The sequence below is a fragment of the Apodemus sylvaticus genome, chromosome 12 (assembly GCF_947179515.1).
Source record: "Apodemus sylvaticus chromosome 12, mApoSyl1.1, whole genome shotgun sequence".
Classification (NCBI taxonomy): domain Eukaryota; kingdom Metazoa; phylum Chordata; class Mammalia; order Rodentia; family Muridae; genus Apodemus; species Apodemus sylvaticus.
Genome location: NC_067483.1, coordinates 34,248,171 through 34,263,974, shown reverse-complemented (window position 1 = coordinate 34,263,974; position 15,804 = coordinate 34,248,171). Strand labels below are relative to the sequence as shown.

The window sequence follows — 15,804 nt, the reverse complement described above, 5'->3', positions numbered from 1 at the left end:
ACCTGCTTCTGCTTCTAGCTAGGCTATCTGCCTGTTGTCTACCACCAGAACATGAACAAGCACGTCATAAGCTCTGCTACCTCCAACTGGGCCCTTTTGGCCTTATGCCTTCTTTATCATGGTGAACTGTTTCCTTTGAACTAGTAGCTGAAATAAATCTCTTCTCCCCTGAGTCCTTCTGTTAAGCATTTAATCAAATTGATGAGGGAAATAGCTAAAACATTGGCCAACCAGGGCAAGGTGGCTGTTCTAGGCTGGGTGTAGCATAACTGAAGCTACTCAGAAAGGTGTATACCAAAGTCTGGCAACATAGACATGTAACACAGTAGTTAGATTGTACATCCCTTGAAAACAGAGATGACATTTAAAAAAAAATGTTTGCTTTTGGCAAACATTTTTCTATCCTCCCTCCCCCCTGCTTCTATGAGGGTGTTCCTCCACCCAACCCATTCCCACCTCTCTGCCCTCAATTCCCCTACTCTGGGGCATCTATTGAGCCTTCATAGGACAAAGGACCTCTCCTCCCTTTGATGCCTGACCAGGCAATCCTCTGCTACATATGCATCTAGAGCCATGTGGATTCCTTGATTGATGGCTTAGTCCCTGGGATCTCCGAGGGGGGGGGTGTCTGGTTGGTTGATACTGTTTTTCCTATGAGGTTGCCACAGTTGCCCTGTGGTGTGTGTTGTGGAGGGAGTACTGGTGATACTGTTTTTCCTATGAGGTTGCCACAGTTGCCCTGTGGTGTGTGTGTGGAGGGAGTACTGGTTCCAGGACTCTTATACACACATCAAAACCCCTTTTATAAAATAATGTATTTCTTACAATGAGTAATACAACTCCGAGCCTCCTCCTGAAGGCTTTATATATCCCCGGGCTACTCACTGTCTTAGTTTCACTTCCTTTGGCTCTGACAAAACAGCCTGACCAAAGCAACTTAGGGGAGGAAGACTCTCCTTCAGCTTACCATTCCAGGTCCTAGTCCATTGTTGTGGGGAAGTCAAGACAGCAGGAGTTTGAACCAGCTAGTCCGCTAGTCGCTAGTCGCAGCCACAGTAGAAGCGAAGGAGGATGAGTCCTGGTATTCCCACTGCTCAGCTCTTTCTTCACTCTTATGCAGCCGAGGGTTCCAGTGATGATGAGAGGGTGAGAATGATGCCACTCACCAGGAGCTGAGCCATCCCACATCAGTTAATACAGCAATCCCTTACAGACACGCCCACAGGCCAATGTGATTCACACCCGTGGTTCTTCACCTTCCCAATGCTGCCACCTTTTAATACAGTTCCTCATGTTGTGGAGACCCCTCCCCCCCACCACAAAATTATTTTGTTGCTACTTCATAGCTGTACTTTGGCTATTGTGATGAATAGTAATGTAAATATTATAATTATAATTGTACTATACAAGGTAACTGACCTGTGACCCCCCAAAGGGGTTGTGACCCACAATGATCTAGTTGAGAACCACTGATCTAGACAGGGTTTCACTGAGACTCTTTCCAGGTGATCTGAGGTTGTGTTAAGTTGAGGACTAGCCACCATATCTATAATAAAGTTAGTGTTACACAAATGGTGCTTCCACTGCATTGTTTAAGAATAATGAGGAGAAAAAAATTCGCTGGGCTGGGGCAGAGAGCTCAGTCTGCTCCCTCTGTAGACACAGGAGCCTGAATTCAATCCCTAGGGCCAGTATTTTAAGAGCTGTCCAGAGGGACCCACAGAGAAAGACGCGTGGATCCAGTCTAGCCTACTTGGTGAGGCCAGTGAAGGGTAGGAGATTGTCCTCTGGCTTACACACACACACACACACACACACACACACACACAAAGAGAGCGAGATTGAGAGAGAGAGCACACTCGAGAGAGTGCGAGAAAGAGAGAGGCAGTTTCAGTAGAAGTATAACTTAAAAAAATATGTACTGTGACCTGTGATGAACTGAATACACCAGTACAGAACACAGCGGTATAGAGGGCCGACAGCTGGCTGTTTTGATACAAAAACCTCTAAAAATAAGTAACGGTTCTCATAAACATGTCATATCTAAGTGTTCTGTAGTCATGACCTAGTTTGTATTTTTTCCGTTTGTGTTTTATGAGAAAGTTTATAAATGCAGCACTCTCCGTGTTCATATGCCTGCCATGCTACAGGAGACCGGCCGGGGTGGGGGGGGCCCTCCCTGGGGATGCTGCCCAGGTCCCTTTAGCACCAGCAGAGACACTCCAGGCCTGCACAGCCAGCTCCCTGCCCCACCCAGCCCTGGAATACTTGCTCTCCAGGGCACTTGCTTCTCCAGTGTTGCTTGTGTTCATACAAGAACTAAAAAGATAGTTTGGGCGGTTAGCTGGCTTGGTTGGTAGAATGCTTGTCCTGCATGCAAAAGACTCCGGGCGGGAAGTCCCAGGTTCCATCTTCAGTACGCCCTAAGCCGGGCATTGTGGCATATGTCTGCAATACCAGTACTTTAAAGGTAGAGGCAGAAATGGAAGGTCAAAGTTATCCTCGGCTGCACAGAGAATTCCAGGCCAGCCTTGGCTACATGATATCCTGTCTGAACTAAAATAAAGAAGACATTATTTTTTTTAAAGGTTTAGTTTGCATAAAACAGAAACTCTATAATGAATGTCTCTATATTCCAGCTTTATCTTTCTTTATTTTCCTTAATGCTTCTTCTTTCATGGTTCATTCATGCCACACCTTCTTAGAAGCTTCTTGCTGGGATGATTTTTTTCTCCCTTAAAAAAAATCCCTTTAAAACTATTTTCTTTATTATTTTTAATTATGTGTATCTGTGTGTGTGCTCATGTATGGGTACGTACACAAGAGTCCAAGTGTGCTCGGGGGGGCCAGAAGAGGGTGCTGGGTACCCTGGAGCTGAGGTTCAGGAGGTTGTGAGCTGCCTCTCGTGAGGGGGGGGGGGGCGCTGAGAACTGAACTCTGGTCCTCGGCAAGAGCTGTACCTCTAGCACAGTGGCCTTCAACCTCCTCAATGCTGCGACCGACCGTTTAATAAGTTCCATGTTGTGGTGCCCTGCCTCCGACCATAAAATTATTTCCATTGTTACTGCATAACTGTAATGTTGATCCCCTTATGAATTGTAATGTAAATATGTGTTTTCTGATGGTCTTCGGTGACCCCTGTGAAGGAGTTCAAGTCTCCAAAGGGGTCGAGACCACAGGTTAAGAACCATTGTACCAGGCTCCCCTTCTCCCTCCCTGCCTCTCAACAATTCTTTAGGACTGCTCACTCCTGTGACTATTAGATGAATCTGTGGCTGATACATGTCTCTAATTTTAAAATCAATATAATGATCTATATGATAGCAGAGGAATAAAAGTAGCACCATACATAATTAATGTGCATTTGCCAAGATAAATGACCACTCAGGACTGTTCCAGAAGCCAGCGGTACTCAGATGTCTGTTATCTACTTGTGAATTAAGAGAGGGAGGATGATTAGACTCTAGAATATTATTGGCGTTATTTTTTCTTAGTGTTTAGTGTGTTGAAATAAGAGCTCAATAAATATATTCATAAGCACATATGGAATTCCGTAGCACGTGGCAGTTATACATATGGTGGGCACAGATACTCTGACCGCTGACTCAGGCAGTAAATGGAGCCGCCTTCAGTGTCCTGGTTTCCCAAAAGCAGAAAAGTTCCATCTTTCTCTAGACTTACATACTAGTTGTATTCCCAGAAAAATTTGTGTCAATTCAAAGATGCCAGCATATACCATGTTCACATGTAAGCACAGTTAAAATTCTAATGTGATCGGAAGCGCATTTTCACCGACTCGAAGATTCTATGGGCTTCTGTGATCTATCCCCATACCAAACTGGGGTGGCCTCAAAGAAAGCACCTGCACTTCTCCATAATGTCCTCTAGGGGGTGGAAGTGCTGCGAACTGTGCGGTTGCTGAAACGGGAGGAATGTCTATGAAACATTTAGCAAGGTGCCCGGTACATGGTCTCCCTTCAAGGATGCAGCTAATATAATCTCCTGTGAATAGGCAGGGGCTTGTTCTGGGGAGAGCTGGAGCATAAAAGACAAGAGAGGCTTGCAACAGCTTCTGCTTCTGAACCCCTTCCCTTCCCTTCCCTGCAAAGAACTGACTTTGCTCGGGTACAGACTCCGAGGGAGGGAGCGTGACGAGCCCTCGTGGGCTCACCTGCACCTTTACACGTGCGGATGTTCTAGATGTAAAATCAACTGGGGAATCGGAACAATGATTCTTTTCTTTTAGAGAGCGTGCTGTACACCGCGTGTGTGCATTGTGGGTGCGGTACTGGCAGAGAGGGAAGATGCTCCCGGAGAGGGGCATGTTTCAAGACTTCTAATCAGACCTCGAGCACAATTGAAGTCAGACAGCAAAGGAGAGAGGCTTGTTAAAATACCAACCAACCAAACAAAGGCACAAACAAACAAACAGATTAGAGGTGGGGATGTAGCTCTGTGCTAACACCCCTGCTAAGTTTCTCTGCTCCTGTCCCCAGGACCACAACGGAAAATAGAAAATATGATTTTCAAAAGAGCAGAAAATAAGGGGGGGAGGTATGAAGTCTAAACGCTCCTGGTGTTAACGTTTCAGCCAACTCTGCCGCAGCCTGTGACGTCGACCTCTACAGTGCTCAAGGCCTGGATATTTTTGTTCTTGGGGTGATTCTTCGAGAACCGTTGAGAGGGCATCCAATGGGATAACCTGGAACAACAACAAAAAAAAAAAAAGAAAGAAAGAAAGAAAGAAAGAAAAGAAAAAGAAAAAAAAAAAAAAGAAAAAGAAAAGAAAAGAAAAGAAAGAAAGAAACAATCCCCCAAACCCAGAGGGCTCTGTACATGGGAAGCATTGTTATCAAGAACAGCATCAGGATCAGTGGTAGAAACTGCAAGTATGTGTGTGTGTGTGTGTGCGCGCGTGTGTGTGTGTCTTAAGCCCAGTGAACATGGTGGTTCATTTTCTTTAGAGAAAAGAAGGAGCTGTTGAAATTTTCATTTTCTTTAGAAAAAAAATGGGGATGTTGAAATGACCTAGTTCGATGCTTTCAATTTATAGATAAAATTATTGTTTAAAAAAAAAAGCAGAAGACCGAGATAGCTCAGATCTGATCCCAACAAAATGTGACTCCTTTCTCATCCCCGGAACCCCGCAGAGACATTTAAATCCTACCCTGACTTTTATGTTCCCTGGCAAAGCGGAAACCAGAAAGGAAACCGGTTACTCTCGAGAGAAAACAGGGTGGATTCCTTTAAGTGAAAGAATTGGCATGTTAGAATACTCAGATTAAATTTAGAGACTGGTACCAACCTATGGATAAAATCTAGACTCTCTAGAGCGCGGAGGTAAATGCCACCAAACCCGTTAGGCGGCCGGTTCGCCTGTGGGTCTTCCCCAGCCCCAGGTCGCAGCTTCGCTGGGGAGAGCAGTCTCGCCGCCCAAGTGTGGGAAGTTGTTAGGGTCAGAGGTGAAGTCCAGGGGTGAGCACCCGCAGCAGAGGAGTCTTCTAAGGGGACCGATCCTGGGTGCTTAGGGAAATGGGCTGGTGACAGATGGATGGGAAAGGCCCAGGGATAGTCGCAATGCTGGGGGGTGGGGGAGAGAGGGGGGAAGAGGCCACGGTTTCAGCAATACCTCAATCTAAGTTGGTGCAGGAGAGAAACTGAGATGAGAGTTAAAGTCATTTAAGGGCAGGAGATCCAAAGGCTTGGGGACAGGTGAATCCTGGTATCCGCTTGGCCAGGCGGGGGATAAGGTGCAATCCTTGTAGCCTGTGTGGCTCCGGGAAAGAAAAAGACAGGATGAGCTGCGATGCCCTCTCTCCTGTCCACGCGCGACCAGAGGCTCCTAGGACTGCAGAGTAATTAGGGTGGAGGGGTCCCTCCTGGGGATCAATCCGCGACGTGAGTGAGGGGCGCTTCCTCCGTCACGCCCTCACCCAGCCCTGCGCTAGCCGCAGGCTGGTCCCCACGCCCCCTAACAGTTCCCTCGGCTTCCACGCTTCTGGACCGTTCGGGGCCCTCCCTCTCCACTGGCCTGGGTGCATGGATCCCGGTGCCCCGGCTCAGCGCCTCGGGGCGGGTCCCTGCCGCCCACACCTGCCCCCGGGGGCGGAGCGCAGCGGCGACAGCGCGGCCCCAGCCTCCGCCACTCGCTGAGCTAGCGGCGGACCTGCCGCTCACCGCGGTCGGGGTGAAGCTCTCTCTCCGCGCCCTCGGTCCCTGGCACTTGGGACTCGAGTCTCCATCGCGGTTGGCTTCGCCTCGGGGGATCTGCAGTCCCGGAGCCATGGAGCCGGCCCCGGGCAGCGAGCGCCGCAGCCCCCCTGGCCCCGGAGTCCCGCGACCGCCACCGCGGGGCCACGCGCCCTCGACCGCCGCCCCGGCCCCCAGCCCGGCTCCGATGAGCTCCTCTGTGCAGCCGGACGAGGAACGGCAGCCGCGGATCAGCGAGAGCGGCCAGTTCAGCGACGGGTTGGAGGACCGAGGTGAGCTCGCCACCGCCCGCGCTCTTTCCTCTCCGCCCCTCTGAAGCCACCTGTCCCCTGTATGCGGAGCTTGGTGCAAAGAGCGGAAGCGACTGCTCCAGCTTTCGGGATCCATGAGGGTCGGGCAGCGGCGCCTCCGCAGAGCCCCTTTCATTTTCCCGATCTTTACGGGGGTCTAGGCCAGCCTTCTCTGGTGCCGGTGGGAAAAGTTTTCAGACCGGGTTCTTGGTGTCTTATAGGGGACCGAGGGATTCCTCTCCGTGCTGGGAGGTGTGGGTTCCAATGCATCCCGCTGCGCGAGCCCCGCCAATCACCCGGGGAAAGTTTTTCCACCACCCCTGGCTTAATGGCAGAACATCCCGCTAGTGTGACAGCTAGGGTCCCCTTAGCCTCTGGACTTGTGCGGGCCCGAAGCTCTCTGGATCCTGGGTCACAGCGGTCACCGCCCCATAGTGTGAAGGTGCTGGCAGAGAGGTTAGGATGTTTGGGGTCTGGCCACCAACCTGATCCGCACAGATGCTACCCAAACTTCCTGGACAGCATGGGTCCGGCTCTGAGTCCTTCCTTGGACGCTGGCCTTGGACCCGCGAGCATCGCCTGGAAGGCATCGCCATCTCCCACCCGCAGCTACTGTCTCCTTAGAGAAGCTGCATCGAACGCTAGGGCTCCCTTATACGTCCACGTCCCACCTGGCTCTCCTCCCCATCCTGCTCTAGTGGCCTTCAGCTTGAATTCTTTGCGGACCCGACCGCGTCTACACCTTTCCTCTTTCTTGCTGCTTCCTAATTGGACCCCCCTCGAGAATTATCAACGGTTCCCCTGAAACCGATGCTGGCGGATTCGGGGTCTCTGCAGCCTGGCCTTTCTCCAGGCAGCCGGCTTTGTACACCACCTCTATTCATTTTTTTTCTCGTTTTTCTTGGAAGCTTTCATCTGTCGACTATACAGTGCTTATATTATTTTAGCTCTGCAGGTTTCTGTCCTATTCTTAGAACCTCCTGAACATCTTTATATTCCAGTTCCGCGTTAGGATACAGGATCTCTTCCTTAGAGATTCTGAATTGTAGCGTGTGAAACAGAATGACATGGAAACAGATTTCCCGGAGAAACAGCAGAGATGCTGTGCGGGGGGGGGGGGGGCGGGGGGGACTGGAGCCGCTCCAGCTTGGAACGGGTTCTGCACCCGGGTTGCAGGTCCTTTCCCTGTTCCCACAGAACTCGATAGCCTTAGAGACAGGAGAGTGGACAGCATCATCAGAAAGCCAGAAAGCCCTCTCACTTGAATTTTGGGGTGTGAGAATTACCTTTGCCTCTCAAGATTTAAGATTTATACGTTTCGCATTGAAGAAAGACGGGATACTCGGATACTCGGGTTGGGCTTAATTTTGTAGCATTGCGGGTTATGTGTACGCGCCGATAAGTCTCTCCCCACCCCTTCACAAGGACAGACAAGAAACCCATGCTAGGATGAATTGATATTTAGTAATATCTAGAGGCTATGCTTCAGTGTTAAATGAAAACAAAAACAAAACAAAAACCTCTTCTGAGTACATTCTTTAGGTTTTCTGTCAGTGGTCAAATGAACTTCATTTTCTATTATATTGTCTCCTGAAAGCCTTCACTGTTCATAAACCACTGCTGTGTGGAAGCCTGCAGATTACACACAACCTCTCTGTCAGAATGAATTGCATCTTCCACAGAACCCAGGGTCCCATGCCATTTTGAGGTCGCTGAACGTCGCTGTGACATTCCTTTTGTTCCACTCATTTCTGGCTACAAAGAAAGAGTTAATGAGAAATGAAGACACAGAGAGCTGCCTGGGAGATTGGCTGTAATATTTCATATGTTTATGCCACCTTATCTTTCCTGTATCCATTTTTTGCTATCTCTTGGGAATGGTTCATGAGTTGTGACATCTTACCCACCAGAAAGAGGAACTGGGGAAGAGGAAAACTCCTTGGTCTCCATCTCTCCTTGGATGCAGTGGCTTTCTGCTGGGCCCAGTCACTACAGGGTGTGTGGGGGATGGGCACTCTGGCTACACATCTACCTTCCATACTATTGTGTGTGTGTGTGTGTGTGTGTGTGTGTTGACTTCCTTCTGAGGTGGTAGAACCCTGTGGCAGACAACTTCTGATTACCAATGGGAGAGCTGCTTTATAACCTAGTGGTTTGAAATTTTGGAGACATTTTCTTCTTAGAAGTGAAATGGACTATTTCTCAGAATTCCAGCCAGCTCAAAATGTCCCATCATTACTGTAACAGCCGATTGAGCCTGTGGTTTAAGACCTTCAGGAAATAAGTCGCACACAGATACACACAGACACACACACACACACACACATACACATAGACACATATACACACAGACACTGACACACACACACTTACAGGGGAGCCACACACACACAGACACACACACACACACACACACACACACACACACACACACACACTGGGGAGCCCAATTACTCTTTGGGCTTTCTTCTTCCCTTCTTTAATATCTATTTCTCTATGATTTTGTCCCAAACCTTAGGGTGTAGCCCCACCTTACAGAGTTATGGCTTTATTTAGCTCTTTCCTCTAGCCGTCCATCTTAAAGACAAACGAAACCAAACCAAACCACAACCACAGCAGCAGCAGCAGCAGCAGCAACAACAACAATAACAATAACAACAAAAACCTTCTGCAGAGAATTAAAGCTGAGTGGCCTGGTGTGGTGACTCAGGCCTGGAACACCAGCGCTTGGGAAACAGAAGCTGAAGAAGGATCACTATGAGTCCATGGCTAGCCTGGGTTACACATCAAATTCCTGGCCAGGAGAAATCAGTGAGAAGTAGTTCAGACTATTAAGGAGCTAGCATGTTCACATATATCTGCCCCTGCCTATGATAACATGCTACTATCTCCCTTGGTGTTGTCAGATCCACGTTATGTGATTTAAGTTAGGTTAAAATTCCACTGTGGGAGCCGGCTGTGGGCGGGGTGCTGCCACCCTGCCCATGGACCTGAGCCCTGTCTTAGTTCCTGTGGGGCTGGTCTGCCTGACTCCCGCCTGTTTGATGCCAGTTTCTGGACCCTAGCCCTTCCCCCATGTTCCCGTGGCTTGTGAGTGTGCAGGCACCTGGCATGGCTGCAGAAGAGCCTGTGGAGATCAGCCGCTTCCGAGCTGAGCCTTTTGTGCGACTTCACACTCCACTTCCCTTGAGGGAGTAGAGAGTGCCCGTCTTCGGCATCAGCCCTGCATGTGTCTATGCATGTATATGTTATTTGTATGTGTGTGCGACACACACGTGTAGAGGCCAGAGACAGCTTCAAGTGTCAGTCCTCAAGTGATGTCACCTTATTTTGGGAACAGAGTCTCTCACTGATCCAGAATTGCTTCATTCCGCTAGCTGGCCAGTGAGCTTCCAGGGACCCAAGCAGACACCACACTCCTGGGGTTTTTATGCAGGTTCTCAGGCTTGAATTCAGGTTCTCACACCTGCGCAGCAAGTTCTTTACCCTCTGAGTCTCTCAGCTGCATCTTTTTTTAAAATTTTAATTTATTTACATTTCAAATGTTAGCCCCATACCCCATTTCCCCCTTTCCCGGAAAGCCCCTCTCCTATCCCAGCTCCCCCTACTTCTATGAGGGTGTTCCTCCACCCACCCCACCCCCACCTCCCTGCCCTCGATTCCCCTACACTGGGGCATCTATCAAACCTTCATGGGACCAAGGACCTCTCCTCCCATTGATGTCTGACAAGGCTGTCCTCTGCTACATGTGCAGCCAGAGCCATGTGTACTCCTTGGTTGGTGGCTTAGTCCCTGGGAGCTCTGGGGAGTCTGGTTGGCCGATATTATTGTTCTTCCTATGGGGTTGCAAACCCCTTCAGCTCCTTCAGTCCTTTAACTCTTCCATTGTGGACCCCAGCCCCTGTGCAATGGTTGGCTGCGAGCATCTGACTCTATTTGTCAGGCTCTGGCAGGGCCCCTCAATAGCTATACCAGGCTCCTGTCAGCAAACCTTTCTTAGCATCCACAATAGTGTCAGGGTTTGGAGACTGGATCTGGGATGAATCCCCAAGTGGGACAGTCTCTGGACGACCTTTCCTTCAGTCTCTGCTTTACACTTTGCTCTCCATATTTGCTCCCGTGAGTATTTTGCTCCCCTTTCTAAGAAGGACTGAGGCACCCACACTTTGGTCTTCTTTCTTCTTCAGTTTCATGTGGTCTGTGAGTTGTATCTTCGGTATTTGGAGCTTTTGAGCTAATATCCACTTATCAGTGAGCTCATACCACATGTGTTCTTTTGTGATTGGGTTACCTCATTCAGGATATTTTCTAGTTCCATCCATTTGCCTGAGAATTTCGTGAATTCATCATTTTTAATAGCTGAGTAGTACTCCATTGTGTAAATGACGACAGTTTCTGTATCCATTCCTCTGTTGAAGGACATCTGGGTTCTTTTTAACTTCTGGCTATGATATATAAGGCTGCTATGAACATAGTGGAGCATGTGTCCTTGTTATACATTGGAGCATCTTTCGGGTTCATGCCCAGGAGTGGTATAGCTGGGTCCTCAGGTAGTACTGTTTCCAATTTTCTAAGGAACCTCCAGACTGATTTCCACAGTGGTCGGAGCCCTCAGCTGCATCTTTAAAAAGGAAATGATGAGCTAGCCCAGTTGCTTGGAGAGAGAAAAGGCCTCCTTCTTTTGGACAGTGTTTCCATTACAATGACTTTATGTCTTTCCCCCCTCCCCAATTTTACAATCTCCCAGGGGAGTCACGAGGAAAGTCAGATCTGGGGAAGGACTTCCAGGCTTACTGGCTCAGAAAACCCAGAAGCCACTGCAGCAGGCGTCCCAGCCCCCTATGACAGCCACCTGAATCTCCCAATGGGGAGTGTTGGTTCTGGTGGGGAGGCCAGGGGAAGCACCCCGAGGTGTGGTCAGGACCAGGTGTGCTGTTGAAAACAGCCAGCTCTGGAGGGAGAAAGAAACGCTGCCCAGCAGAATAGGCAAGGGTGTACACAGTGATGGCGGCTTCCGTGGAAAAGTCAGCTGACTTCTTAAAGGGATTGTGCCCCTGTGGACAAACCTCTTGAAATGGTGCTCTCAGACTGCCTGGCAAGTGAATCACTGAGTTGAGCTGGTGCTTAAATGGTGTAGTTTCACTTCTCCTGAAACCAATGGGCCAGGATGAAAGAGAAACTGCACATGTGTTTGTGTGTGTGTCCATATGTGTGTCTGTGTGTGTATGATGTGTGTGTGTGTGTCTGTGTGCGTGTATGATGTGTGTGTGTGTATTATGATGTGTGTGTCTGTGTGTGTATGTGTATGTGCGTGTCTATGTGTGTATGTGTATGTGCGTGTCTGTGTCTGTATGATGTGTGTCTGCATGTCTGTGTGTGTGTGTATGATGTATGTGTGTCTGTGCATGTCTCTGTGTGTGTATCTGTGTGTGTGTGTGTCTGTGTGTGTCTGTGTGTGTATGATGTGTGTGTGTCTGTGTGTGTCTGTGTGTCTGTGTTTGTATGATGTGTGTGTTTATGATGTATGTGTGTGTCCGTGTAAGTCTGTGTGTGTATGTGTGTGTGTGTGTGTGAGAGACAGAGGAGAGATAGAGAGAGAGAGAGAGAGAGAGAGAGAGAGAGAGAGAGAGAGAGAGAGAAAGAGGGAATACATGGGTGAGGTCAGAAGGTAATGCTCAATGTCTTTGTTGATTACTCTCTACCATACTTTTATTTCACCTTTCCCCTCTTAAACACCAGTTTTGGAGTCTTTTATTTTTAATTTTTCAAATTAGAATATAATTACATGTTTTTCCCCCTGTCCCTTTCCTCCCTCCAACCTCTCCCATGAACAATCCTTCTTGCTCTCTCTCAAATTCACAGGCTTTATTTCTTTAAGGTCAGTATGTGTAAGCAATACTCAGTCCGTGCAGTGTCAGTCGTACTTAGGATACCGGGGCCGATCACTTGGTAAGCAGTTGGGAGACTCCTCCCTGGGGAAGACTGCTTCTCCTGCGCTCAATGCTCCATGGCTGCCTGCAGCTCTTGGTCCAGGGTTGAGACTCCATGTGACGTCCTTCTTCTGTGGCACCATGTCTGTTGTTGGCATCCTTGCTCAGGTCTTGTCCAGGTAGCCGTGTTGATGGGACTTCATGGGCGTGTAGCTTCTCCGACATTTCTAGGAGATGAAATCTCACTCCACCTTATCTCTCAAGACAGGATCTCTCACTGAACCGGGGACTGCCTTTTCAGCTAGACTGACTAGCCAACAAGTCCCATAATCCTCTGCTTCCTCCACTAGAGTTACAGGTATGCGTCCATGTCTGTCTTTTATGTGGGTTCCTGGGATCTGAACCCAGGTCCTCAGAATTTTTCACAAAGAGCACCTTACCCACTGAACCATCTCTCTAATTAGAAAGATTTTTTTTTTTTAAAGAAAACACATTTGGGGAAAGGGAAGGGAATTTTTAGGGGTGTATGGGACATGTTCATTTTAGGTGATAGCTTCCCTTGGTCAAAAGAGTCATTGCAGTTAGAGGTAAAATGAGATTTTTTTTCCTAGAGCCCAGGAAAAAGCAGAGAAAGGTGATGTCCATTCAAAGGCACCAGGACATACAGCAGAATCTGTCAGGACAAGAGGCCTGTCTTCCCATCCAAATGCAATTATTTATTCACTATTAGAGATTATGTCTCACATAGCCTAGGCTGTCCTCAAACTCATAGCTGAGGATGATCTTGAATTTCTGATCATCTGCCTCCACTTCTGCAGTGGAGTCAGACTGCACTAAACTACAACTGTAGCTCCCATTTCTGAATTCATGAAGGAAGATTGAGGCGAGTTTCCCAGTGCAATGGTGAAGAAGGGGCTGATAACTCCTGCTTGTGTTCTTGCTTACCTCTGGCCCTATATAAGGTCTCCTTCCTGGTTTTACTCGCTTCCACGTCTACTGGGCTGTCTGCTCACAAACCACCTTCTCCAAAGTCCAGCTTGCTTTGTTTGAGGCCTGTTCAAGGATGACTGGACAGAGTTAGTTCAGCTGAGTCTTTGTTAAAAGTTTTTGGGTGGGGGGTTGAGACAGGGTCTCTTGATTTTGTAGCCTTGATTGTCACAGAACACACTATATAGACCAGGCTGGCCTTGAACTCAAAGATTTGCCTGCGTCTGCCTCCTGAGTGCTAAGATTAAAGGCACATGCAACCATGCTCATATATATATATATATATATATATATATATATATATATATATATATATATATATATATATATATATATATATATATATTTGTATATACACATATATACATACATGTATATATGTGTATATATATTTTAAACAGGATTCAGTTTTGAGCAGTGCCACTGGGTTGAAAAATGATTCCCCAAAGCATGTTGCTTTAGCGTGCTAGGCACTCTGAGAGGAAGGTTTCCAGAAGGACTTAGAAGCAAAGGCTTCCCTTGTCCTTCTTCTACCTGTCCCCATTTCGCCCCAAGGCTGACCATAAGGCTGGGAGATAGTGCAATTGTTAAAAAGCTTCTAAGCCTGCGGTCCTGAGTTGTAGCCCCAGAACTCAATTAAAGATGCTGGGAGTGGTGGCATGTGCTTGTAACCCCAGTGCTGTTGAGGTGGAGACGGGCATACCCCTGGGACCCACTGTCAGCAGCCTAAGCAGAATGGGTGGGCTCTGGGTCAAGTGAGAGACGCTGTTCCAAAATAAGTGGCAGATGGAATGACACTTGAGGTTAAACCCTGGCCACCACACCCATGCACATGCGTGTGCACGTGCATCTGCACACACACCAGCATGTACACACACACACACATACACACACACACCACTCCAGCATATGTATACACACACTCCAGCTTGTACAACACACACACACACACACACACACACTGGTGTTAAAACAAAGTTGGAAAGAACCTTCAACCCTCTTCCCTCAAAGATAGCTATAAGCCTAAGAATTATTGTTTTCTACACAGCCCGCCCTCAAGTGTAAGAACTGGTCACAGAGAAACTCTAACTGCCCTTGCCTAATAGTGACTCAATTAAAAGGCCTCATTTTAGGAGTCTTGACCCCTCACCCAGCACATCAGAGAACCCGAGGCTTGGAGCAGACAGGTCTTGTTGAGTTTCTGTGCTTCACTCATTTCTTATTTAATCCCATCTCTACAGGGATATGCATTTTTCATTGAATCTGAGCATAAAAATAGATCCCCTTGGCTTTTGGGTCTTTATTTCTGAAACCTTCCATGTTATATAGGACCAATGATCTCTCTCTCTCTCTCTCTCTCTCTCTCTCTCTCTCTCTCTCTCTCTCTCTCTCTCGCTTCACCCCTCATCTCCCTCCACTCTTTCCCCCTTGTTTTTTTTCTCCCTCCTCCCTTCATTCCCTTTACCTCGCCTTCCCTCCTTTCATCTTTTCCTCAGGTCCTAATTGTTGTCCTTACTAATTTTTGGGACAGAGTCTCATGCATCCCAGGCTGCATTCAAACTCCCCATGTATCTGGAGATGACCTTGAGATCATGATCCTCCTATCTCCATTTCCCAAGGGCTGGCATTTTGGCATTCATCACTGTGTCTGGTTTATACAGTGCTATGGACTGAACTCAGGGTGTCATGCAGGCTAGGCAAGCCCTCTACAGATTGAGCTACATCTTGAACCCATCACATAGATCTTCGTTTTAATACATTTGCTACATCCCCCCTCCCCCCCCATCCCTTTAACCTGTCCTGTAGGTGTGTCAGTCATGATCCTAATCACGGAGGATGAGTGTGTGTTCCGGTCCCTTTTGTTCCTACAGTGGTGGTCAGTCAGATGAATGAATGGTGCTCATATGTGATACATCACATACTGTGACATTTTGCAAATGGTAAGTTTTACCTCCCTATTCGCCATTGTCTATAGCTACTGTGATGAAGCTGTCCAATCTCTGAGAGATACATTATGTAGCCAGAGTTGGCAAATTGGCTTTTACTTATATAAGATACATGACTGTAAATTTGGCTCTCTGACAACCAAGAAACGGCGCATACAATCTCCTCCTCCTCTTCCTCCTCCTCTTCTTCCTCCTCTTCCTCCTTTTGGTTTTTCCAAGACAGGGTTTCTCTGTGTAGTTGTGGCTGTCTAGGAACTCACTCTGTAGACCAGGCTGGCCTGGAACTCAGGAATCTGCCTGCCTCTGCTTCCCAGGTGCTGGAATTAAAAGGCATGCACCACTACTGCCTGCTTACAATTTTATTCTTTTAAAATACTTTTATTACTGTTATTTATTTATTTATTTATTATTTATTTATGGGTGCTGGATGTCAAACTTGAG

At 47.9% G+C, this 15,804-nt stretch overlaps 1 protein-coding gene across 2 annotated transcripts in view; it reads left to right on the top strand.

The window, feature by feature from the left end:
* Positions 1-5,831: 5,831 nt before the first annotated feature.
* The window catches only part of Tmem163 (transmembrane protein 163), a 184,650-nt gene continuing 174,677 nt past the window's right edge, over positions 5,832-15,804 (top strand). Inside the window, exon 1 of one of the 2 annotated variants that reach the window (XM_052200710.1) lies at positions 5,832-6,482. In XM_052200710.1, coding sequence (XP_052056670.1) covers positions 6,284-6,482 — 199 coding nt within the window. In that variant the 5' untranslated portion in view covers positions 5,832-6,283. The remainder of the gene's footprint in view (positions 6,483-15,804) is intronic. The other variant, XM_052200709.1, reaches the window with a different exon arrangement.